Source organism: Bombina bombina, chromosome 3 (genome assembly GCF_027579735.1).
Source record: "Bombina bombina isolate aBomBom1 chromosome 3, aBomBom1.pri, whole genome shotgun sequence".
Lineage (NCBI taxonomy): Eukaryota > Metazoa > Chordata > Amphibia > Anura > Bombinatoridae > Bombina > Bombina bombina.
The window spans coordinates 533,835,730-533,860,285 of NC_069501.1; the positions used below are offsets into that span (position 1 = coordinate 533,835,730).

Consider the following 24,556-nt stretch of genomic DNA (forward strand, 5'->3'; position numbering starts at 1 on the left):
TCTGCTGTTGATTCAGACAGAGCGTGGAGGACATGCCCCCGATCCGGGACCGGTTCTTGTAGAGGGCAATATTTCGTCTTCGCTCAGGTTCGAGATGTTCAGGATCCCTGGGCAATAGAAAACAGTGTCCCAGGGACACAAATCAGTGTTCAAAGAGTTTTTATCCCAGAGGCAGGTTTCTGTTTTTCAAGATTATCTGCAGTTTAGTTGAAAGGAGAGGCGTTCTTACATTGTGTAAGAGACCTCTCCTCCCTGGGAGTAATTGTTCCCGTTCCAGAACAGGAGCAGGGTTTTTATTCAAATCTGTTTGTGGTTCCCAAAAAAGAGGGAACCTTCAAACATATTAGACCTCAAGAGTCTAAACAAGTTTCTCAGAGTTCCATCGTTCAAGATTGGGACTATTCGTACCATTCTTTCTTTGATCCAGGAGGGTCAATTTATGACAGTGGATTTAAAGGATGCATATCTTCATGTTCCTATCCACAGAGATCATCACAAGTTCCTAAGGTTTGCCTTTCTGGACGAACACTTTCAGTTTGTGGCTCTTCCTTTCGGTCTGGCCACGGCACCCAGAATTTTCACAAGGGTTCTGGGGTCTCTGCTGGTAGCTCTAAGACCACAGGCATTGCTGTGGCACCTTATCTGGACGATATTCTAATCCAGGCGTCATCTTGTCAACAAACAAGGTCCCATACCGACATTGTGCTATCCTTCCTGAGAACTCACGGGTGAAAGGTGAATCTGGAAAAGAGTTCCTTAATCCCGAAGACGAGGGTGACTTTCTTGGAAACTCTAATCGATTCTATATCTATGGGGATTTTTCTGACAGAAGTCAGGAAATCAAAGATTCTAGATAACTGTCGAGCCCTTCAGTCCAATTCTCAATCGTCAGTGGCTCAGTACATGGAAGCAATCTGACTGATGGTGGCGGCAATGGACATCATACCGTTTGCTCGGTTTCACCTCAGGTCTCTGCAGTTAGATATGCTAAGGGATTATGCAGATTTGTCTCCTCGAATAACCCTGGAACAGCAGACGAGGGACTCTATTCAGTGGTGGTTGTCTCTGAATCATCTATCCCAGGGGACATGCTTTTGCAGACCTTCATGGGTGATTGTGACAACGGACGCCAGCCTTTTAGGATAGGGAACAGTCTGGGGTACCTAAAGGCTCAGGGAGTATGTTCCTATAAACATCCTGGAACTAGGAGCGATCTTCAATGCTCTTCTGGCCTGGCCTCAGTTGGCTTCCGCCCAGTTCATCAGATTCCAGTCGGATAACATGACAGTGGCTTACATCAATCATCAGGGAGGAACGAGGAGTTCCTTAGCGATGACCGAGGTAGCCAAGATAATCCGGTGGGCGGAGGCCCATTCTTGCCATCTGTCAGCGATCCACATCCCAGGGGTGGACATCTGGGAGGCAGACTTTCTGAGCAGGCAGACTTTTCGAGCAGGCAGACTTTTCATCCGGGAAAATGGGAAATCCATCCGGAAGTATTTTCCAACCCGATTCTCAAATGGGGTCGGGTGGAGTTAGATCTCATGGCATCTCGCCAGTCTGCCAAGCTCCCGAGATACGGGTCCAGGTCCAGGGATCCCCAGGCGGAACTGATAGATTCTTTGGCAGTTCCTTGGTCCTTCAGCTTAGCATATCTATTTCCCCCGTTTACTTTTCTTCCTCGGGTCGTTGCTCAAATCAAACAGGAGAAGGCATCAGTGATCCTTATCGCTCCTGCGTGGCCTCGCAGGATTTGGTATGCTGATCCGGTGTACTTGTTATCCCTGCCACCTTGGAAACTTCCATTGAGGAAGGATTTTCTCATTCAAGGACCCTTCCTTCACACAAATCTAGCTTCTCTGAAGCTGACTGCTTGGAGATTGAACGCTTGATCCTATCCAAGCGGGGTTTTTCTGATTCGGTCATAGAGACCTTAATTCAGGCGCGTAAACCTGTAACTAGAAAGATTTACCTTAAGATATGGCGTAAATATCTGTATTTGGTGTGAATCCAAGGGCTACTCATGGAGTAGAGTTAGGATTCCCAGAATTTTGTCTTTTCTCCAAGAAGGTTTGGAGAAGGGTTTATCGGCAAGTTCCCTAAAGGGTCAGATCTCTGCCTTATCTATTTTGTTACTCAAGCGTCTGGCAGATGTTCCAGATGTACAATCTTTTTGTCAGGCCTTGGTTCGGATCAGGCCTGTGTTCAAACCAGTTACTCCTCTATGAAGTCTGTTCTTAATGTTCTTTAAGGGGCTCCGTTTGAGCCTATGCATTCCTTAGATATTAAGTTATCTTTGAAAGTTTTATTTCTTGTTGCTATTTCTTCAGCTTGAAGAGTGCCTGGGCTCTCGGCGTTGCTATTCAATTCGCCTTACCTTATTTTCCATTCAGATAAGGTAGTTTTACGTACTAAACTAGGGTTTCTTCCTAAGGTTGTTTCAGACGGGGACATTAATCAGGAGATTGTTGTTCCTTCCTTGTGTCCTAATCCTTCTCAAAAGGAACGTCTTCTGCACAATTTGGACGTAGTCCGTGCTTTAAAATTTTTATTTACAAGCGACTGACTTTCGTTTGTCGTTTTCTCTGTCGCTTTCTCTGTCGCTTTCTCTGTCGCTTTCTCTGTCGCTTTCTCTGTCGCTTTCTCTGTCGCTTTCTCTGTCGCTTTCTCTGTCGCTTTCTCTGTCGCTTTCTCTGTCGCTTTCTCTGTCGCTTTCTCTGTCGCTTTCTCTGTCGCTTTCTCTGTCGCTTTCTCTGTCGCTTTCTCTGTCGCTTTCTCTGTCGCTTTCTCTGGAAAACTTAAGGGTCAGAAAGCTACGTCTACCTCTTTCTTTTTGGCTGAAGTGTATCATCCGTTTTGCATATGAGACTGCTGGACAGCAGCCTCCTTTAAGAGTTACGGCTCATTCTACTAGGGCTGTTGCTTCCTCAGGGGCATTTAAAAATGAAACTTCTCTAGAACAGATTTGCAAGGCTGCAACTTGGTCCTCTCTTCACGCTTTTTCTAAATTTTACAAATTTGATACTTTTGCTTCGGCTGAGGCTGCTTTTGGGAGAAAGGGTCTTCAAGCAGTGGTGCCTTCCGTTTAGGTTCCCTGTCTTGTCCCTCCCTTATCATCCGTGTACTCTAGCTTTGGTATTGTATCCCACAAGTAAGGATGATGATCCGTGGACTCATTGTGTCTAAAAAGAAAAGAAAATGTATGCTTACCTGATACATTTGTTAATTTTTAGACACGATGAGTCCACGGCCCGCCCTGTTCTCTTGAGACAGGTTAATTTTTGTAAACTTCAGACACCTCTGCACCTTGGCTTTTCCTTTCTCTTCCTAACTTCGGTCGAATGACTGGTGTGGGAGGGAAGGGAGGAGCTATATATAGCAGCTCTGCTGTGGTGCTCTGCCTCCTCCTGCTGACCAGGAGATGAATATCCCACAAGTAAGGATGATGATCCGTGGATTCATTGTGTCTAAAAAGAAACAAATTTATCAGGTAGGCATAAATTTCCTTTTTTATTCCATTGTAAGAGTGATTTATATGTATGCACATACATTTATCATGCAGACACTGAGCATGAAAAGGACACTGAAGCCAAAATTAAACTTTGGTTCAGATAGTGCATTTAATTTGTAGTGAATTATTTACATTTGGCTCACAAATTGCTTTGGATTTCTCAATCAGTCAATCTTTTTCTTAAAGACAGTCTGTCTTTGTCCCTTTGGACATCCTTCATTTGCTAATCTTGATCTATTGTACCAACTAACTCTGGTCTCTCAAGCTGGAGGGTTTGGGTTTATCACCTTGTGGCAAGGTTATTCAACATTCCAGAACTTTGAGTGATCTTTGGGCTAGTCAGCCCTGGCCTCCATTGAAAGAGGAAAGTTTATCCGTTTCCAGTTGGGACAACATCATGGTGATGTCCTACATAGTTCTCACGGTAGATAAACTGCAGTCTACTGACCATGCAGGAAGTGCCTGTTACTCTGTCTTGGGCAGAGAGAAATTGTAGATCCCTACTGGCAATCACAATACCATGTGTGAACTGGGAGGTGGATCATTCCAGCATTCAATCGGTCAATTCATGAGTGGTCGCTCCATACATATATTTTTTTTACTCGCTTATTGATCCAATGGGTTTACAGGACATAGTTCTTATGGCTTCTCTCTTAAATGTCACACTTACAATCTATTCTACAAGATCCTAGGTTCACATATTAGTCACCTTGACAATCGAGTCAACGTTGGTAATATTAGTTGCTCCAGCCTTGTACTGCAGGACTTTGTATGTTGACCTGCATATGTGCATATGTTCTTTTGCTTTCCATAGCCCTTTTCCTCTGAGACTGACTATGTTGTCTCAAGGTTCTCTTTCGTATCAAGTTTTCAAATCTCTAATTTAATGGTGTGGAGTGAGACCACCTAGTTTTGGAACATAGAGATTTGATTTAGTCATTTAATCTTAAAGGGATACTAAACCCAATTTTTTTTATTTCATGATTCGGATAGAGCATGCAATTTTAAGCAACTTTCTAATTTTCTCCTATTATCAGTTTTTCTTTGTTCACTTGCTATCTTTATTTGAAAAAGCAGGAATGTAAGCATAGGAGCCGGCCCATTTTTGTTTCAGCACCCTGGATAGTTCTTGCTGATTGGGGGCTACATTTAGCCACCAATCAGCAAACACTACCCAGGTACTGATCCAAAAATGGGCCGGCTCCTATGCTTACCTTCCTGCTTTTTCAAATAAAGATACCAAGTGAACAAAGACAAATTGATAATGAGTAAATTAGAAAGTTGCTTAAAATTATATGCTCTATCGAAGCATGAAAGAAAAAGAAAAATGGGTTTAGTATCCCTTTAAATGCAGGCCAGGAAGCCTAACACAAGAGATTTAACACAAGATTGGAAGACATACTTTAAATGGTGTTATTCCAGAGGGTTAGCCTTGTCTGTGATTCTATATTTTTCACTATCACAAGGTGAAGACTATACTTTGTACTAAATATGATTTACTTCGTAAAGGAAAATACCAATCAAGAGATGGCTGTTCCTTCATTGTATTGTATTCAGGTCCTGCTAACTAGGTAGTGGAATTTAATCGGATTTTAGTAAATGCTTTGAAGTTCTAACTCCAAGCAACTATAGTTTAGTCAAACTTCTAGTTTGTATTTTCACTACTTAATCTAGAAAGGGGCAGAAAGCTACTAAAGTAGAGTTTGCCTCTTAATTCATAAGAAGGGATTCAATACTTTCTCATTTGAAAGGTCATCTTTATAAAAGCATTACAGTTCTTTCTTAAAGAGAAATTGCAATATTGTGCAACAACATTGTGGGTTTTTGAAAGCTTTTACATCTTTGGAGCAGATTTGCAAAGCTGCAATATGTCTTATCTGCGTACTTTTTTTAAATGGACAGTCAACACTTCCGTTAACATTATTTGATATAGAAAAATAAAAACCGAAGATCCGCCTGCATTATACCCCTTCTGCCTTGCTTCTGTACTAATCACTGTTGCTAACTTCTCTAATACCGGGTAAATATGGCAGCCGAACTCCCCCCACCGTAGCTGCCGCCTTCTTCAAATTATAAGCAAATCAGAATCCAATACTCTGTCAGAAATTGCAAGCGCAATTGGATTGGATTCTGATTTGCTGATCATTTGAAGAAGAAGGCAGCTACGTAACGATGGGGGGAGTTCGGCTGCCATATTTACCCGGTATTAGAGAAGTTGGCGACAGTGATTAGTACAGAAGCAAGGCAGAAGGGGTATAGTGCAGGCGGATCTTCGGTTTTTATTTTTCTATATCAAATAATGTCAACGGAAGTGTTGACTGTCCCTTTAAGAGTTTTTTTGCTGGAAGTTTTGCTTTTTAGCAAGCAGCTTTTTGGCAGGAAAGTCCTTCAGGGCTCAGTGTTGGCTAAATAAGAACTGCCTGAAATATTGTCTCCCCCTTTCCGTAACACAAACAATCTGCTTGGGTATTAATCCCATATTTTATGGAGGATGGTGGCCCATCATTTTACAAAAGAAAACTAAATTTTATGCTTACCTGATTATTTCCTTTCGGAATGATGATGATCCACATGCCCTGCCCGTTTCAATTTTTGGGCGACGGTTCTTATGACAACTCTATAGACACTGCTTTGCCTTTCCTACCTTTACTTTATATTCTTTACTTGGCTATACGGAAAGCTAGAGAGTGGTGGGAGTGTTTTAAAGCTCTTGTATGGGTTCTTGACCTCCTAGTGGCGGGAAATATATCCAATCTGTTATGGAGGACTGTGGACCATCATGCCAAAAGAAAATAATTTATCAGGTATAAGGGTTGTTTGTTTTATTGTTTTTTTTTTTTTTTTACTAGACTTTCTTTAAAATTATTTCAGCTCATGTATATGAAGTCTAAGCAGTAGAATGCTAAGAGATCTGGCAATCTCAATGTCAGTGCTTTTAAAGGTGTTTTAATATGTGGTTGCTGCTTAACTTTTACAGAAGTCCAGCTCATCTACTACTACAAATGAGAAGATCACAAAGTTGTACGAGCTTGGGGTAGAACCAGACAGGAAGATGTGGGTGGATCGCTACCTGTCCTTTACAGAAGAGAAGGCCATGGGCATGACCAACCTGCCAGCTGTAGGCAGGAAGCCCCTTGACCTTTATCGTCTATATGTTTCGGTCAAGGATATTGGAGGTCTCACACAGGTTTGTTACATATTCTCTATCCACTCTATTCTTCATGCATTTTTTTTAATGTCAATTTCTCCAACATTGGTGTGTCCGGTCCACGGCGTCATCCTTACTTGTGGGGAATATCTCTTCCCCAACAGGAAATGGCAAAGAGTCCCAGCAAAGCTGGCCATATAGTCCCTCCTAGGCTCCGCCCACCCCAGTCATTCTCTTTGCCGTTGCACAGGCAACATCTCCACGGAGATGGTTAAGAGTTTTTTGGTGTTTAAATGTAGTTTTTTATTCTTCTATCAAGTGTTTGTTATTTTAAAATAGTGCTGGTATGTACTATTTACTCTGAAACAGAAAAGGATGAAGATTTCTGTTTGTGAGAGGAAGATGATTTTAGCAGACAGTAACTAAAATCGATTGCTGTTTCCACATAGGACTGTTGAGATGAAGTAACTTCAGTTGGGGGAAACAGTTAGCAGACTTTTCTGCTTAAGGTATGACTAGCCATATTTCTAACAAGACCATGTAATGCTGGAAGGCTGTCATTTCCCCTCATGGGGACCGGTAAGCCATTTTCTTAGTCAAGCAAACAGAATAAAGGGCTTAATATGGGCTATAAAACTGGTAGACACTTTTATGGGCTAAATCGATTGCTTTATTTGGACATTTTATACATATTTATGCTGATAATTCACATTTGTAAACTTGGGGAACGTTTTTTAACGGCAGGCACTATGTTAGACACCTTTTCCAGTCAGGGAGGGCCTTCCTAGTTGTAGTCTGAGCCTCATTTTCGCGCCATTACTGCGCAGTTGTTTTTGAGAGCAAGACATGCAGATGCATGTGTGAGGATCTGAAAGTAGCTGGAAAAGTTTCTAGAAGGCGTCATTTGGTATCGTATTCCCCTCTGGGCTTGGTTAGGTCGCAGCAAAGGCTATAGCTGGGACTGTATAGGGGTTAAATTTGTAAACGGCTCCGGTTCCGTTATTTTAAGGGTTAAAGCTCTGAAAATTGGTGTGCAATACTCTTAATGCTTTAAGACACTGTGGTGATTTTTGAACAATTCCTTCATACTTTTTCACATATTCAGTAATAAAGTGTTTAAGAGACGGTAACGGTTTTGTTTTAAAACGTTTTTTATGCTTTATTGACAAGTTTAAGCCTGTTTAACATGTCTGTGTCTTCGGATAAGCTATGTTCTATATGTATGAAAGCCAATGTGTCTCCTCATTTAAATTTGTGTGATAATTGTGCCATAGCGTCCAAACAAAGTAAGGACAGTACTGCCACAGATAATGAAATTGCCCAAGATAATTCCTCAGATGAGGGGAGTAGACATGATACTACATCATCTCCTACTGTGTCTACACCAGTTTTGCCCACGCAGGAGGCCCCTAGTACATCTAGCGCGCCAATGCTTATTACCATGCAACAATTGACGGCTGTAATGGATAACTCCATAGCAAATATTTTATCCAAAATGCCTACATATCAGAGAAAGCGCGATTGCTCTGTTTTAAACACTGAAGAGCAGGAGGGCGCTGATGATAATTGTTCTGTCATACCCTCACACCAATCTGAAGTGGCCATGAGGGAGGTTTTGTCAGATGGGGAAATTTCAGATTCAGGAAAAATTTCTCAACAAGCTGAACCTGATGTTGTGACATTTAAATTTAAATTAGAAAATCTCCGCGCACTGCTTAAGGAGGTGTTATCTACTCTGGATGATTGTGACAACGTGGTCATTCCAGAGAAATTATGCAAGATGGACAAGTTCCTAGAGGTTCCGGCGCACCCCGCCGCTTTTCCTATACCCAAGCGGGTGGCGGACATAATGAATAAGGAGTGGGAAAAGCCCGGCATACCTTTTGTTCCCCCCCCCCCCCCCTATATTTAAGAAATTATTTCCTATGGTCGACCCCAGAAAGGACTTATGGCAGACAGTCCCTAAGGTCGAGGGGGCAGTTTCTACTCTAAACAAGCGCACTACTATTCCTATCGAGGATAGTTGTGCTTTCACAGATCCTATGGATAAAAAATTGGAGAGTTTACTTAAAAAGATTTTTGTACAGCAAGGTTACCTTCTACAACCCATTTCGTGCATTGTTCCTGTCACTACAGCAGCGTGGTTCTGGTTCGAAGAACTAGAAAAGTCGCTCAGTAGAGAGACTCCATATGAGGAGGTTATGGACAGAGTTCACGCACTTAAGTTGGCTAACTCTTTTATTTTAGATGCCGCTTTGCAATTAGCTAGATTAGCGGCGAAAAATTCAGGGTTTGCAATTGTGGCGCGCAGAGCGCTTTGGCTAAAGTCTTGGTCAGCGGATGTGTCATCCAAGACAAAATTACTTAACATTCCTTTCAAAGGTAAAACTCTATTTGGACCAGAATTGAAAGAGATTATCTCAGACATCACTGGGGGAAAGGGCCACGCCCTTCCACAAGATAGGCCTTTCAAGGCCAAGAATAAGTCTAATTTTCGTTACTTTCGCAATTTCAGGAACGGACCGGCCTCTAATTCTGCATCCTCTAAGCAAGAGGGTAATGCCTCACAACCCAAACCAGCCTGGAAACCGATGCAAGGCTGGAACAAGGGTAAGCAGGCCAAGAAGCCTGCTGCTGTTAACAAAACAGCATGAAGGAGTAGCCCCCGATCCGGGACCGGATCTAGTAGGGGGCAGACTCTCTCTCTTTGCTCAGGCTTGGGCAAGAGATGTTCAGGATCCCTGGGCACTAGAAATAGTTTCTCAGGGTTATCTTCTGGAATTCAGGGAACTACCCCCAAGGGGAAGGTTCCACATGTCTCACTTATCCTTAAACCAAATAAAGAGACAGGCGTTCTTACATTGTGTAGAAGACCTGTTAAAGATGGGAGTGATACACCCAGTTCCAATAAAGGAACAAGGAATGGGATTTTATTCTAATCTGTTCGTAGTTCCCAAAAAAGAGGGAACCTTCAGACCAATTTTGGATTTGAAGATCCTAAACAAATTTCTCAGGGTACCATCGTTCAAGATGGAAACCATTCGAACGATTCTACCCACTATCCAGGAAGGTCAATTTATGACTACCGTGGATCTAAAGGATGCGTACCTACATATCCCTATCCACAAAGAACATCATCAGTTCCTAAGGTTCGCCTTTCTGGACAAACATTACCAGTTTGTGGCCCTCCCATTCGGGTTAGCCTCTGCTCCAAGGATTTTCACAAAGGTACCCTTCTAGCGGTTCTAAGACAGAGGGGCATTGCAGTAGTACCATACGTGGACGACATTCTAATACAAGCGTCGTCCCTGTCAAAAGCAAAGGCTCATACAGACATCGTTCTAGCCTTTCTCAGATCACACGGATGGAAGGTGAACATAGAAAAAAGTTCTCTGTCTCCGGCAACAAGAGTTCCCTTCTTGGGAACGATAATAGTTTCCTTAGAAATGAGGATTTTTCTGACAGAGGTCAGAAAATCAAAACTTCTAAGCACTTGTCAAGTTCTTCATTCTGTTCCACGTCCTTCCATAGCGCAGTGCATGGAAGTAGTAGTGTTGATGGTTGCAGCAATGGACATAGTTCCTTTTGCACGAATTCATCTAAGACCATTACAACTGTGCATGCTCAAACAGTGGAATGGGGACTATACAAACATGTCTCCAGTGATTCAAGTAGATCAGAAGACCAGAGACTCACTCCGTTGGTGGCTAACCCAGGATCACCTGTCCCAGGGAATGAGCTTCCGCAGACCAGAGTGGGTCATCGTCACGACCGACACCAGTCTAGTGGGCTGGGGCGCGGTCTGGGACTCCCTGAAAGCTCAGGGTCTATGGTCTCGAGAAGAGTCTCTTCTCCCGATAAACATTCTGGAACTGAGAGCGATATTCAATACTCTCAGGGCTTGGCCTCACCTAGCAAAGGCCAAATTCATAAGATTCCAATCAGACAACATGACGACTGTTGCTTACATCAACCATCAGGGGGGAACAAGGAGTTCTCTGGCGATGAGAGAAGTGACCAAAATCATAAAATGGGCGGAGGATCACTCCTGCCACTTATCTGCGGTCCACATCCCAGGAGTGGAAAACTGGGAGGCGGATTATCTGAGTCGTCAAACATTCCATCCGGGGGAGTGGGAACTCCACCCGGAGATATTTGCCCAGTTGACTCAATTATGGGGCATTCCAGACATGGATCTGATGGCGTCTCGTCAGAACTTCAAGGTTCTTTGCTACGGGTCCAGATCCAGGGATCCCAAGGCGACTCTAGTAGATGCACTAGTAGCACCTTGGACCTTCAACCTAGCTTATGTATTTCCACCGTTTCCTCTCATTCCCAGGCTGGTAGCCAGGATCAAACAGGAGAGGAGAGGGTCACGCAGGACTTGGTATGCAGACCTGGTGAATATGTCATCGGTTCCACCATGGAAGCTACCTTTGAGACAGGACCTTCTTGTTCAGGGTCCATTCGAATATCCAAATCTGGTCTCCCTCCAGCTGACGGCTTGGAGATTGAACGCTTGATCCTATCAAAGCGTGGGTTTTCAGATTCTGTGATAGATACTCTGGTTCAGGCCAGAAAACCGGTAACTAGAAAGATTTACCATAAAATATGGAAAAGATATATCTGTTGGTGTGAATCCAAAGGGTTCCCATGGAATAAGATAAAAAGTCCTAAGATTCTCTCCTTTCTACAAGAAGGTTTGGAGAAAGGATTATCTGCAAGTTCTCTAAAGGGACAGATCTCTGCTTTATCTGTCTTACTACACAAAAGACTGGCAGCTGTGCCAGATGTTCAGGCATTTGTTCAGGCTCTGGTTAGGATCAAGCCTGTTTACAGACCTTTGACTCCTCCCTGGAGTCTAAATCTAGTTCTTTCAGTTCTTCAAGGGGTTCCGTTTGAACCTTTACATTCCGTAGATATGAAGTTACTATCTTGGAAAGTTTTGTTTTTGGTTGCTATTTCTTCTGCTAGAAGAGTTTCAGAGTTATCTGCTTTGCAGTGTTCTCCGCCTTATCTGTTGTTCCATGCAGATAAGGTGGTTTTGCGTACTAAGCCTGGTTTTCTTCCAAAGGTTGTTTCTAACAAGAATATTAACCAGGAGATAGTTGTACCTTCTTTTTGTCCGAATCCAGTTTCAAAGAAAGAACGTTTGTTACACAATTTGGACGTAGTCCGTGCTCTAAAATTCTATTTAGAGGCTACAAAAGATTTCAGACAAACATCTTCTTTGTTTGTTGTCTATTCTGGTAAAAGGAGAGGTCAAAAAGCGACTTCTACCTCTCTTTCCTTTTGGCTTAAAAGCATTATCCGATTGGCTTAAGAGACTGCCGGACGGCAGTCTCCTGAAAGAATCACAGCTCACTCCACTAGGGCTGTGGCTTCCACATGGGCCTTCAAGAACGAGGCTTCTGTTGACCAGATATGTAAGGCAGCGACTTGGTCTTCACTGCACACTTTTACCAAATTTTACAAATTTGATACTTTTGCTTCTTTGGAGGCTATTTTTGGGAGAAAGGTTTTGCAAGCCGTGGTGCCTTCCGTTTAGGTAACCTGATTTGCTCCCTCCCTTCATCCGTGTCCTAAAGCTTTTGTATTGGTTCCCACAAGTAAGGATGACGCCGTGGACCGGACACACCAATGTTGGAGAAAACAGAATTTATGCTTACCTGATAAATTACTTTCTCAAACGGTGTGTCCGGTCCACTTCCCGCCCTGGTTTTTTTAATCAGGTCTGATGAATTATTTTCTCTAACTACAGTCACCACGGTACCATATGGTTTCTCCTATATTTTTCCTCCTGTCAGTCGGAGCCTAGGAGGGACTATATGGCCAGCTTTTCTGGGACTCTTTGCCATTTCCTGTTGGGGAAGAGATATTCCCCACAAGTAAGGATGACGCCGTGGACCGGACACACCGTTGGAGAAAGTAATTTATCAGGTAAGCATAAATTCTGTTTTTAATTAAACATTTGCCGTTATCCTTGCAGGTAAATAAGAATAAAAAGTGGCGAGAACTTGCTACCAATCTTAATGTTGGCACATCCAGTAGTGCCGCCAGCTCTTTGAAAAAGCAGTATATCCAGTGCCTGTATGCCTTTGAGTGTAAAATTGAGAGGGGGGAAGATCCACCACCAGATATATTTGCCTCAGCAGAAGCTAAGAAGCAAGCTAAGATCCAGCCACCTTCACCTGGTGAGAGCAACAAGATTGTCAAGCCTATAGTGCAATTTAAAGGGACATAAATTCTAAGTAAATGAGGGTAATATATGTAAATGAAATATGTGGTATGTATAAAATTTCTATATTTGAAAAACGAATTGGATATTAAGCACTCCTGTACAAAATAAGCAAATGCTAAATCCTTCATTTGTATGTTTTTTTAGCAACAGCTATTGATCAAGAGATGCCCCCACCAAGGTGGTCTACAGTATTTGGGGCATAACCTTAGCCTACATTACTGACCTCAGTTATACTTGCAAATTGCACCTGAGTGTCAAGTTAAAGGAACCCTAGTAAAATTAAGTTTAAAGAAGACAAGTCAAAGTTCAGCATTCACAGAACCTTTAGACAGTAATGCTTTTTATTAACATTTTCTTTCTCTTGTTAAGTGTATCCAGTCCACGGATCATCCATTACTTGTGGGATATTCTCCTTCCCAACAGGAAGTTGCAAGAGGATCACCCACAGCAGAGCTGTCTATATAGCTCCTCTCCTCACTGCCATACCCAGTCATTCTCTTGGAACTCTCAACAAAGATGTACGTAGTAAGAGGAGAGTGGTGTATTGTAGTTAGTTTTTTAACTTCAATCAAAAGTTTATTTCTCTTAAGTGTATCCAGTCCACGGATCATCCATTACTTGTGGGATATTCTCCTTCCCAACAGGAAGTTGCAAGAGGATCACCCACAGCAGAGCTGCTATATAGCTCCTCCCCTCACTGCCATATCCAGTCATTCTCTTGCAACTCTCAACTAAGATGGAGGTCGTAAGAGGTCTGTGGTGTTTTATACTTAGTTTATTTCTTCAATCAAAAGTTTGTTATTTTTAAATGGTACCGGAGTGTACTGTTTATCTCAGGCAGTATTTAGAAGAAGAATCTGCCTGCGTTTTCTATGATCTTAGCAGAAGTAACTAAGATCCTTTGCTGTTCTCACATATTCTGAGGAGTGAGGTAACTTCAGAGGGGGAATAGCGTGCAGGTTTTCCTGTAATAAGGTATGTGCAGTTAAAATATTTTTCTAGGGATGGAATTTGCTAGAAAATGCTGCTGATACCGAAGTAATGTAAGTAAAGCCTTAAATGCAGTGATAGCGACTGGTATCAGGCTTATTAATAGAGATACATACTCTTATAAAAGTGTATTTTAAAACATTTTTTACATAGGTTTGGTGATAAAACTTATTGGGGCCTAGTTTTTTCCACATGGCTGGCTTGAATTTTGCCTAGAAACAGTTCCCTGAGGCTTCCCACTGTTGTAATATGAGTGGGAGGGGCCTATTTTGGCGTTTTTTTGCACAGCAAAAATTACAGACAGACATCCAGCTTCTTCCTGCATGATCCAGGACTTCTCTGAAGGGCTCAAAAGGCTTCAAAAGTCGTATTGAGGGAGGTAAAAAGCCACAGTAGAGCTGTGGCAGTTGTGACTGTTTAAAAAACGTTTTTGTCATTTGTTATTCCGTTTTTGGTATTAAGGGGTTAATCATCCATTTGCAAGTGGGCGCAATGCTCTGCTAACTTATTACATACACTGTAAAAATTTCGTTAGTGTAACTGCATTTTTTCACTGTTTCAAAATTTGGGAAAATTTGTGTTTCTTAAAGGCGCAGTAACGTTTTTTTTTTATATTGCTTGTAAACTTGTTTTAAAGTGTTTTCCAAGCTTGCTAGCCTCATTGCTAGTCTGTTTAAACATGTCTGACACAGAGGAACCTACTTGTTCATTATGTTTGAAAGCCATGGTGGAGCCCCATAGGAGAATGTGTACTAAATGTATTGATTTCACCTTAAACAGTAAAGATCAGTCTTTATCTATAAAAGAATTATCACCAGAGGGTTCTGTCGAGGGGGAAGTTATGCCGACTAACTCTCCCCACGTGTCAGACCCTTCGCCTCCCGCTCAGGGGACGCACGCTAATATGGCGCCAATTACATCAGGGACGCCCATAGCGATTACCTTGCAGGACATGGCTGCAATCATGAATAATACCCTGTCAGAGGTATTATCTAGATTACCTGAATTAAGAGGCAAGCGCGATAGCTCTGGGGTTAGGAGAGATACAGAGCGCGCAAATGCTGTTAGAGCCATGTCTGATACTGCGTCACAGTATGCAGAACTTGAGGACGGAGAGCTTCAGTCTGTGGGTGACATCTCTGACTCGGGGAAACCTGATTCAGAGATTTCTAATTTTAAATTTAAGCTTGAGAACCTCCGTGTATTGCTTGGGGAGGTATTGGCTGCTCTGAATGACTGTAACACAGTTGCAATTCCAGAGAAATTGTGTAGGCTGGATAGATACTATGCGGTGCCGGTGTGTACTGACGTTTTTCCTATACCTAAAAGGCTTACAGAAATTATTAGCAAGGAGTGGGATAGACCCGGTGTGCCCTTTTCCCCACCTCCTATATTTAGAAAAATGTTTCCAATAGACGCCACTACACGGGACTTATGGCAGACGGTCCCTAAGGTGGAGGGAGCAGTTTCTACTTTAGCAAAGCGTACCACTATACCGGTTGAGGACAGTTGTGCTTTTTCAGATCCAATGGATAAAAAATTGGAGCGTTACCTTAACCCCTTAATGACTGGACCATTTTTCAATTTTCTTACCCTTAATGACAATGGCTATTTTTACATTTCTGCAGTGTTTGTGTTTAGCTGTAATTTTCCTCTTACTCATTTACTGTACCCACACATATTATATACCGTTTTTCTCGTAATTAAATGGACTTTCTAAAGATACCATTATTTTCATCATATCTTATAATTTACTAAAAAAAAATAATAAAATATGAGGAAAAAATGGAAAAAAACACACTTTTTCTATCTTTGGCCCCCAAAATCTGTTACACATCTACAATCACCAAAAAACACCCATGCTAAATAGTTTCTAAATTTTGTCCTGAGTTTAGAAATACCCAATGTTTGCACGTTCTTTGCTTTTTTTGCAATTTATGGGGCAATAAATACAAGTAGCACTTTGCTATTTCCAAACCACTTTTTTTTCAAAATTAGCGCTAGTTACTTTGGAACCCTGATATCTGTCAGGAATACCTGAATATCCCTTGACATGTATATATTTTGTTTTAGAAAACATCCCAAAGTATTGATCTAGGCCCATTTTGGTATATTTCATGCCACCATTTCACCGCCAAATGCGATTAAAAAAAAAAAAAAGTTCATTTTTTCACAAATTTTCTCACAAACTTTAGGTTTCCCACTGAAATGACTTACAAACAGCTTCTGCAATTATGGCACAAATGGTTGTAAATGCTTCTCTGGGATCCTCTTTGTTCAGAAATAGCAGACTTATATGGCTTTGTGGTTGCTTTTTGGTAATTAGAATGCTGCTAAATGCCGCTGCGCACCACACGTGTTTTATGCCCAGGAGTGAAGGGGTTAATTAGGGAGCTTGTAGGGTTAATTTTAGCTGTAGTGTAGTAGACAACCCCAAGTATTGATCTAGGCCCATTTTGGTATATTTTATGCCACCATTTAACCGCCAAATGCGAGCAAATAAAAAAAAAAAACTTTACATTTTTCACAATTTTAGGTTTCTCACTGAAATTATTTACAAACAGCTTGTGCTATTATGGCAGGAATTGTTGTAAAAGCTTCTCTGGGATCCCCTTTGTTCAGAAATAGCAGACTTATATGACTTTGGCGCTGCTTTTTGGTAATTAGAAGGCCGCTAAATGCTGCTGCGCACCACACGTGAATTATGCCCAGCAGTGAAGGGGTTAAATTAGGGAGCTTGCAGGGTTAATTTTAGAGATCAGCCTCCCACCTGACACATCCCACCCCCTGATCCCTCCCAAACAGCTCTCTTCCCTCCCCCACCCCACAATTGTTCCCGCCATCTTAAGTACTGGCAGAAAGTCTGCCAGTACTAAATAAGTTTTTTTTTTTTTTTTTTTTTAAATAAAAATAATAAAATATTTTAGTTATGATGGACCCCTGCCTTAGCACCAACCTCCCTGATCCCCCCCCTCCAGCTCTCTAACCCTCTCCCCTACCTAATTACCGCCATCTTGGGTACTGGCAGCTGTCTGCCAGTACCCAGTTTGGCCCCACAAACCAAAGTATTTAAATTTTATTTATTACTTTTATTTTTAATTATTTCTGTAGTGTAGCAGCCCTCCCAGATCCTTTTATATGTAAAAAAAAAATGTAACTTTTTTTTTCCCCCTTCCAGTTCCTTCATTGTCAGTGTGGCTAATGTGTGCACGTGCACGCGCTCCTCCCGCGCATCGTGCACACACGCGCGCGCATCGTGCACACACGCGCACGCTCCCTCCTCCCACCCTACAACGGCACCATCTGCAACATCGCTACCGGTGCAGAGAGGGCCACAGAGTGGCGCTCTCTGCATCGGAGGCTTGTAAAGGGGTATTGCAGGATGCCTCCATATCGAGGCATCACTGCAATACCCTCAGAGCTGCTGGAAGTGATTGTGATCACTTCCAGCACTCTGTTAGACAACTGACGTACCAGTTACGTCTATTGTTATTAACATTAAGTTTTTGCATGACGTACCTGGTACGTCAGTTGTCATTAAGGGGTTAACCCCTTAATGACCAGACCATTTTTCAATTTTCTTACCCTTAATGACAAAGGCTATTTCTCCAACATAGGTGTGTCCGGTCCACGGCGTCATCCTTACTTGTGGGATATTCTCTTCCCCAACAGGAAATGGCAAAGAGCCCAGCAAAGCTGGTCACATGATCCCTCCTAGGCTCCGCCTACCCCAGTCATTCTCTTTGCCGTTGTACAGGCAACATCTCCACGGAGATGGCTTAGAGTTTTTTAGTGTTTAACTGTAGTTTTTCATTATTCAATCAAGAGTTTGTTATTTTCAAATAGTGCTGGTACGTACTATTTACTCAGAAACAGAAAAGAGATGAAGAATTCTGTTTGTATGAGGAAAATGATTTTAGCAACCGTAACTAAAATCCATGGCTGTTCCACACAGGACTGTTGAGAGCAATTAACTTCAGTTGGGGGAACAGTGTGCAGTCTCTTACTGCTTGAGGTATGACACATTCTAACAAGACGATGTAATGCTGGAAGCTGTCATTTTCCCTATGGGATCCGGTAAGCCATGTTTATTACGATTGTAAATAAGGGCTTCACAAGGGCTTATTTAAACTGTAGACTTTTCTCCAACATAGGTGTGTCCGGTCCACGGCGTCATCCTTACTTGTGGGATATTCTCTTCCCCAACAGGAAATGGCAAAGAGCCCAGCAAAGCTGGTCACATGATCCCTCCTAGGCTCCGCCTACCCCAGTCATTCTCTTTGCCGTTGTACAGGCAACATCTCCACGGAGATGGCTTAGAGTTTTTTAGTGTTTAACTGTAGTTTTTCATTATTCAATCAAGAGTTTGTTATTTTCAAATAGTGCTGGTACGTACTATTTACTCAGAAACAGAAAAGAGATGAAGAATTCTGTTTGTATGAGGAAAATGATTTTAGCAACCGTAACTAAAATCCATGGCTGTTCCACACAGGACTGTTGAGAGCATTAACTTCAGTTGGGGGAACAGTTTGCAGTCCTTTGCTGCTTGAGGTATGACACATTCTAACAAGACGATGTAATGCTGGAAGCTGTCATTTTCCCTATGGGATCCGGTAAGCCATGTTTATTATGATTGTAAATAAGGGCTTCACAAGGGCTTATTTAGACTGTAGACATTTTTTGGGCTAAATCGATTGATATTAACACTTATTTAGCCTTGAGGAATCATTTATTCTGGGTATTTTGATATAATAATATCGGCAGGCACTGTTTTAGACACCTTATTCTTTAGGGGCTTTCCCAAAGCATAGGCAGAGTCTCATTTTCGCGCCGGTGTTGCGCACTTGTTTTTGAGAGGCATGGCATGCAGTCGCATGTGAGAGGAGCTCTGATACTTATAAAAGACTTCTGAAGGCATCATTTGGTATCGTATTCCCCTTGGGGTTGGTTGGGTCTCAGCAAAGCAGATACCAGGGACTGTAAAGGGGTTAAAGCTTAAAACGGCTCCGGTTCCGTTATTTTAAGGGTTAAAGCTTCCAAAATTGGTGTGCAATATTTTCAAGGCTTTAAGACACTGTGGTGAAAATTTGGTGAATTTTGAACAATTCCTTCATGTTTTTTCGCAATTGCAGTAATAAAGTGTGTTCAGTTTAAAATTTAAAGTGACAGTAACGGTTTTATTTCAAAACGTTTTTTGTACTTTATTATCAAGTTTATGCCTGTTTAACATGTCTGAACTACCAGATAGACTGTGTTCTGAATGTGGGGAAGCCAGAATTCCTATTCATTTAAATAAATGTGATTTATGTGATAATGACAATGATGCCCAAGATGATTCCTCAAGTGAGGGGAGTAAGCATGGTACTGCATCATTCCCTCCTTCGTCTACACGAGTCTTGCCCACTCAGGAGGCCCCTAGTACATCTAGCGCGCCAATACTCCTTACTATGCAACAATTAACGGCTGTAATGGATAATTCTGTCAAAAACATTTTAGCCAAAATGAACCCTTGCCAGCGTAAGCGTGGATGCTCTGTTTTAGTTACCGAAGAGCATGACGACGCTGATATTAATATCTCTGAAGGGCCCCTAACCCAATCTGAGGGAGCCAGGGAAGTTTTGTCTGAGGGAGAAATTACTGATTTAGGGAACATTTCTCAGCAGGCTGAATCTGATGTGATTACTTTTAAATTTAAATTGGAACATCTCCGCATTTTGCTTAAGGAGGTATTATCCACTCTGGATGATTGTGAAAATTTGGTCATCCCAGAGAAACTATGTAAAATGGACAAGTTCCTAGAGGTGCCGGGGCTCCCAGAAGCTTTTCCTATACCCAAGCGGGTGGCGGACATTGTTAATAAAGAATGGGAAAGGCCCGGTATTCCTTTCGTCCCTCCCCCCATATTTAAAAAATTGTTTCCTATGGTCGACCCCAGAAAGGACTTATGGCAGTCAGTCCCCAAGGTCGAGGGAGCGGTTTCTACTTTAAACAAACGCACCACTATTCCCATAGAGGATAGTTGTGCTTTCAAAGATCCTATGGATAAAAAATTAGAAGGTTTGCTTAAAAAGATGTTTGTTCAGCAGGGTTACCTTCTACAACCCATTTCATGCATTGTCCCTGTCACTACAGCCGCATATTTCTGGTTTGATGAACTGATTAAGGTGCTCGATAGTGACTCTCCTCCTTATGAGGAGATTATGGACAGAGTCAATGCTCTCAAATTGGCTAATTCTTTCACTCTAGACGCCTCTTTGCAATTGGCTAAGTTAGCGGCTAAGAATTCTGGGTTTGCTATTGTGGCGCGCAGAGCGCTTTGGTTGAAATCTTGGTCGGCTGATGCGTCTTCCAAGAACAAGCTACTAAACATTCCTTTCAAGGGGAAAACGCTGTTTGGCCCTGACTTGAAAGAGATTATCTCTGATATCACTGGGGGTAAGGGCCATGCCCTTCCTCAGGATCGGCCTTTCAAGGCAAAAAATAGACCTAATTTTCGTCCCTTTCGTAAAAACGGACCAGCCCAAGGTGCTACGTCCTCTAAGCAAGAGGGTAATACTTCTCAGGCCAAGCCAGCTTGGAGACCAATGCAAGGCTGGAACAAGGGAAAGCAGGCAAAGAAACCTGCCACTGCTACCAAGACAGCATGAAATATCGGCCCCCGATCCGGGACCGGATCTGGTGGGGGGCAGACTCTCTCTCTTCGCTCAGGCTTGGGCAAGAGATGTTCTGGATCCTTGGGCGCTAGAAATAGTCTCCCAGGGTTATCTTCTGGAATTCAAGGGACTTCCCCCAAGGGGAAGGTTCCACAGGTCTCAGTTGTCTTCAGACCACATAAAAAGACAGGCGTTCTTACATTGTGTAGAAGACCTGTTAAAAATGGGAGTGATTCATCCTGTTCCATTGAGAGAACAAGGGATGGGGTTCTACTCCAATCTGTTCATAGTTCCCAAAAAAGAGGGAACATTCAGACCAATCCTAGATCTCAAGATCTTAAACAAATTTCTCAAGGTCCCATCTTTCAAGATGGAAACCATTCGAACTATCCTTCCTTCCATCCAGGAAGGTCAATTCATGACCACGGTGGATTTAAAGGATGCGTATCTACATATTCCTATCCACAAGGAACATCATCGGTTCCTAAGGTTTGCATTCCTGGACAAACATTACCAGTTCGTGGCGCTTCCTTTCGGATTAGCCACTGCTCCAAGGATTTTCACAAAGGTACTAGGGTCCCTTCTAGCTGTGCTAAGACCAAGGGGCATTGCAGTAGTACCTTACCTGGACGACATTCTGATTCAAGCGTCGTCCCTCCCTCGAGCAAAGGCTCACACGGACATCGTCCTGGCCTTTCTCAGATCGCACGGCTGGAAAGTGAACGTGGAAAAGAGTTCTCTATCCCCGTCAACAAGGGTTCCCTTCTTGGGAACAATTATAGACTCCTCAGAAATGAGGATTTTTCTAACAGAGGCCAGAAAGACAAAGCTTCTGGACTCTTGTCGAATACTTCATTCCGTTCCTCTTCCTTCCGTAGCTCAGTGCATGGAAGTGATCGGGTTGATGGTAGCGGCAATGGACATAGTTCCTTTTGCGCGCATTCATCTAAGACCATTACAACTGTGCATGCTCAGTCAGTGGAATGGGGACTATACAGACTTGTCTCCAAAGATACAAGTAAATTCAGAGGACCAGAGACTCACTCCGTTGGTGGCTGTCCCTGGACAACCTGTCACGAGGGATGACATTCCACAGACCAGAGTGGGTCATTGTCACGACCGACGCCAGTCTGATGGGCTGGGGCGCGGTCTGGGGATCCCTGAAAGCTCAGGGTCTTTGGTCTCGGGAAGAATCTCTTCTACCGATAAATATTCTGGAACTGAGAGCGATATTCAATGCTCTCAAGGCTTGGCCTCAGCTAGCGAGGACCAAGTTCATACGGTTTCAATCAGACAACATGACGACTGTTGCGTACATCAACCATCAGGGGGGAACAAGGAGTTCCCTAGCGATGGAAGAAGTGACCAAGATTATTCTATGGGCGGAGTCTCACTCCTGCCACCTGTCTGCTATCCACATCCCGGGAGTGGAAAATTGGGAAGCGGATTTTCTGAGTCGTCAGACATTGCATCCGGGGGAGTGGGAACTCCATCCGGAAATCTTTGCCCAAGTCACTCAACTTTGGGGCATTCCAGACATGGATCTGATGGCCTCTCGTCAGAACTTCAAAGTTCCTTGCTACGGGTCCAGATCCAGGGATCCCAAGGCGGCTCTAGTGGATGCACTAGTAGCACCTTGGACCTTCAAACTAGCTTATGTGTTCCCGCCGTTTCCTCTCATCCCCAGGCTGGTAGCCAGGATCAATCAGGAGAGGGCGTCGGTGATCTTGATAGCTCCTGCGTGGCCACGCAGGACTTGGTATGCAGATCTGGTGAATATGTCATCGGCTCCACCTTGGAAGCTACCTTTGAGACGAGACCTTCTTGTTCAGGGTCCGTTCGAACATCCGAATCTGGTTTCACTCCAGCTGACTGCTTGGAGATTGAACGCTTGATTTTATCGAAGCGAGGTTTCTCAGATTCTGTTATCGATACTCTTGTTCAGGCCAGAAAGCCTGTAACTAGAAAGATTTACCACAAAATTTGGAACAAATATATCTGTTGGTGTGAATCTAAAGGATTCCCTTGGGACAAGGTTAAGATTCCTAGGATTCTATCCTTCCTTTAAGAAGGATTGGAAAAAGGATTATCGGCAAGTTCCCTGAAGGGACAGATTTCTGCCTTGTCGGTGTTACTTCACAAAAAACTGGCAGCTGTGCCAGATGTTCAAGCCTTTGTGCAGGCTCTGGTTAGAATCAAGCCTGTTTACAAACCTTTGACTCCTCCTTGGAGTCTCAATTTAGTTCTTTCAGTTCTTCAGGGGGTTCCGTTTGAACCCTTACATTCCGTTGATATTAAGTTATTATCTTGGAAAGTTTTGTTTTTAGTTGCAATTTCTTCTGCTAGAAGAGTTTCAGAATTATCTGCTCTGCAGTGTTCTCCTCCTTATCTGGTGTTCCATGCAGATAAGGTGGTTTTACGTACTAAACCTGGTTTTCTTCCAAAAGTTGTTTCTAACAAAAACATTAACCAGGAGATTATCGTACCTTCTCTGTGTCCGAAACCAGTTTCAAAGAAGGAACGCTTGTTGCACAATTTGGATGTTGTTCGCGCTCTAAAATTCTATTTAGATGCTACAAAGGATTTTAGACAAACATCTTCCCTGTTTGTTGTTTATTCAGGTAAAAGGAGAGGTCAAAAAGCAACTTCTACCTCTCTCTCTTTTTGGATTAAAAGCATCATCAGATTGGCTTACGAGACTGCCGGACGGCAGCCTCCCGAAAGAATCACGGCTCATTCCACTAGGGCTGTGGCTTCCACATGGGCCTTCAAGAACGAGGCTTCTGTTGATCAGATATGTAGGGCAGCGACTTGGTCTTCACTGCACACTTTTACCAAATTTTACAAGTTTGATACTTTTGCTTCTTCTGAGGCTATTTTTGGGAGAAAGGTTTTGCAAGCCGTGGTGCCTTCCATTTAGGTGACCTGATTTGCTCCCTCCCTTCATCCGTGTCCTAAAGCTTTGGTATTGGTTCCCACAAGTAAGGATGACGCCGTGGACCGGACACACCTATGTTGGAGAAAACAGAATTTATGTTTACCTGATAAATTTCTTTCTCCAACGGTGTGTCCGGTCCACGGCCCGCCCTGGTTTTTTAATCAGGTCTGATAATTTATTTTCTTTAACTACAGTCACCACGGTACCATATGGTTTCTCCTATGCTATTATTCCTCCTTAACGTCGGTCGAATGACTGGGGTAGGCGGAGCCTAGGAGGGATCATGTGACCAGCTTTGCTGGGCTCTTTGCCATTTCCTGTTGGGGAAGAGAATATCCCACAAGTAAGGATGACGCCGTGGACCGGACACACCGTTGGAGAAAGAAATTTATCAGGTAAACATAAATTCTGTTTTTCTGGGCTAAATCGATTGATTATTAACACATATTTAGCCTTGAGGAATCATTTTTTATGGGTATTTTGATATAATAATATCGGCAGGCACTGTTTTAGACACCTTATTCTTTAGGGGCTTTCCCAAAGCATAGGCAGAGTCTCATTTTCGCGCCGGTGTTGCGCACTTGTTTTTGAGAGGCATGGCATGCAGTCGCATGTGAGAGGAGCTCTGATACTTATAAAAGACTTCTGAAGGCGTCATTTGGTATCGTATTCCCCTTTGGGTTTGGTTGGGTCTCAGCAAAGCAGATACCAGGGACTGTAAAGGGGTTTAAAGCTTAAAACGGCTCCGGTTCCGTTATTTTAAGGGTTAAAGCTTCCAAAATTGGTGTGCAATATTTTCAAAGCTTTAAGACGCTGTGGTGAAAATTTGGTGAATTTTGAACAATTCCTTCATGTTTTTTCGCAATTGCAGTAATAAAGTGTGTTCAGTTTAAAATTTAAAGTGACAGTAACGGTTTTATTTTAAAACGTTTTTTGTACTTTCTGTTCAAGTTTATGCCTGTTTAACATGTCTGAACTACCAGATAGACTGTGTTCTGAATGTGGGGAAGCCAGAATTCCTATTCATTTAAATAAATGTGATTTATGTGATAATGACAATGATGCCCAAGATGGG

At 42.7% G+C, this 24,556-nt stretch overlaps 1 protein-coding gene across 2 annotated transcripts in view; it reads left to right on the forward strand.

Moving 5' to 3' along the window:
• ARID1A (AT-rich interaction domain 1A) overlaps window positions 1-24,556 on the forward strand; it is a 502,854-nt gene that overhangs the window by 347,235 nt on the left and 131,063 nt on the right. For both annotated transcript variants that reach the window (XM_053706985.1, XM_053706984.1), the window contains exons 11-12: window positions 6,489-6,698; window positions 12,649-12,853. In XM_053706985.1, the coding sequence (XP_053562960.1) occupies window positions 6,489-6,698; window positions 12,649-12,853 (415 nt within the window). The remainder of the gene's footprint in view (window positions 1-6,488; window positions 6,699-12,648; window positions 12,854-24,556) is intronic.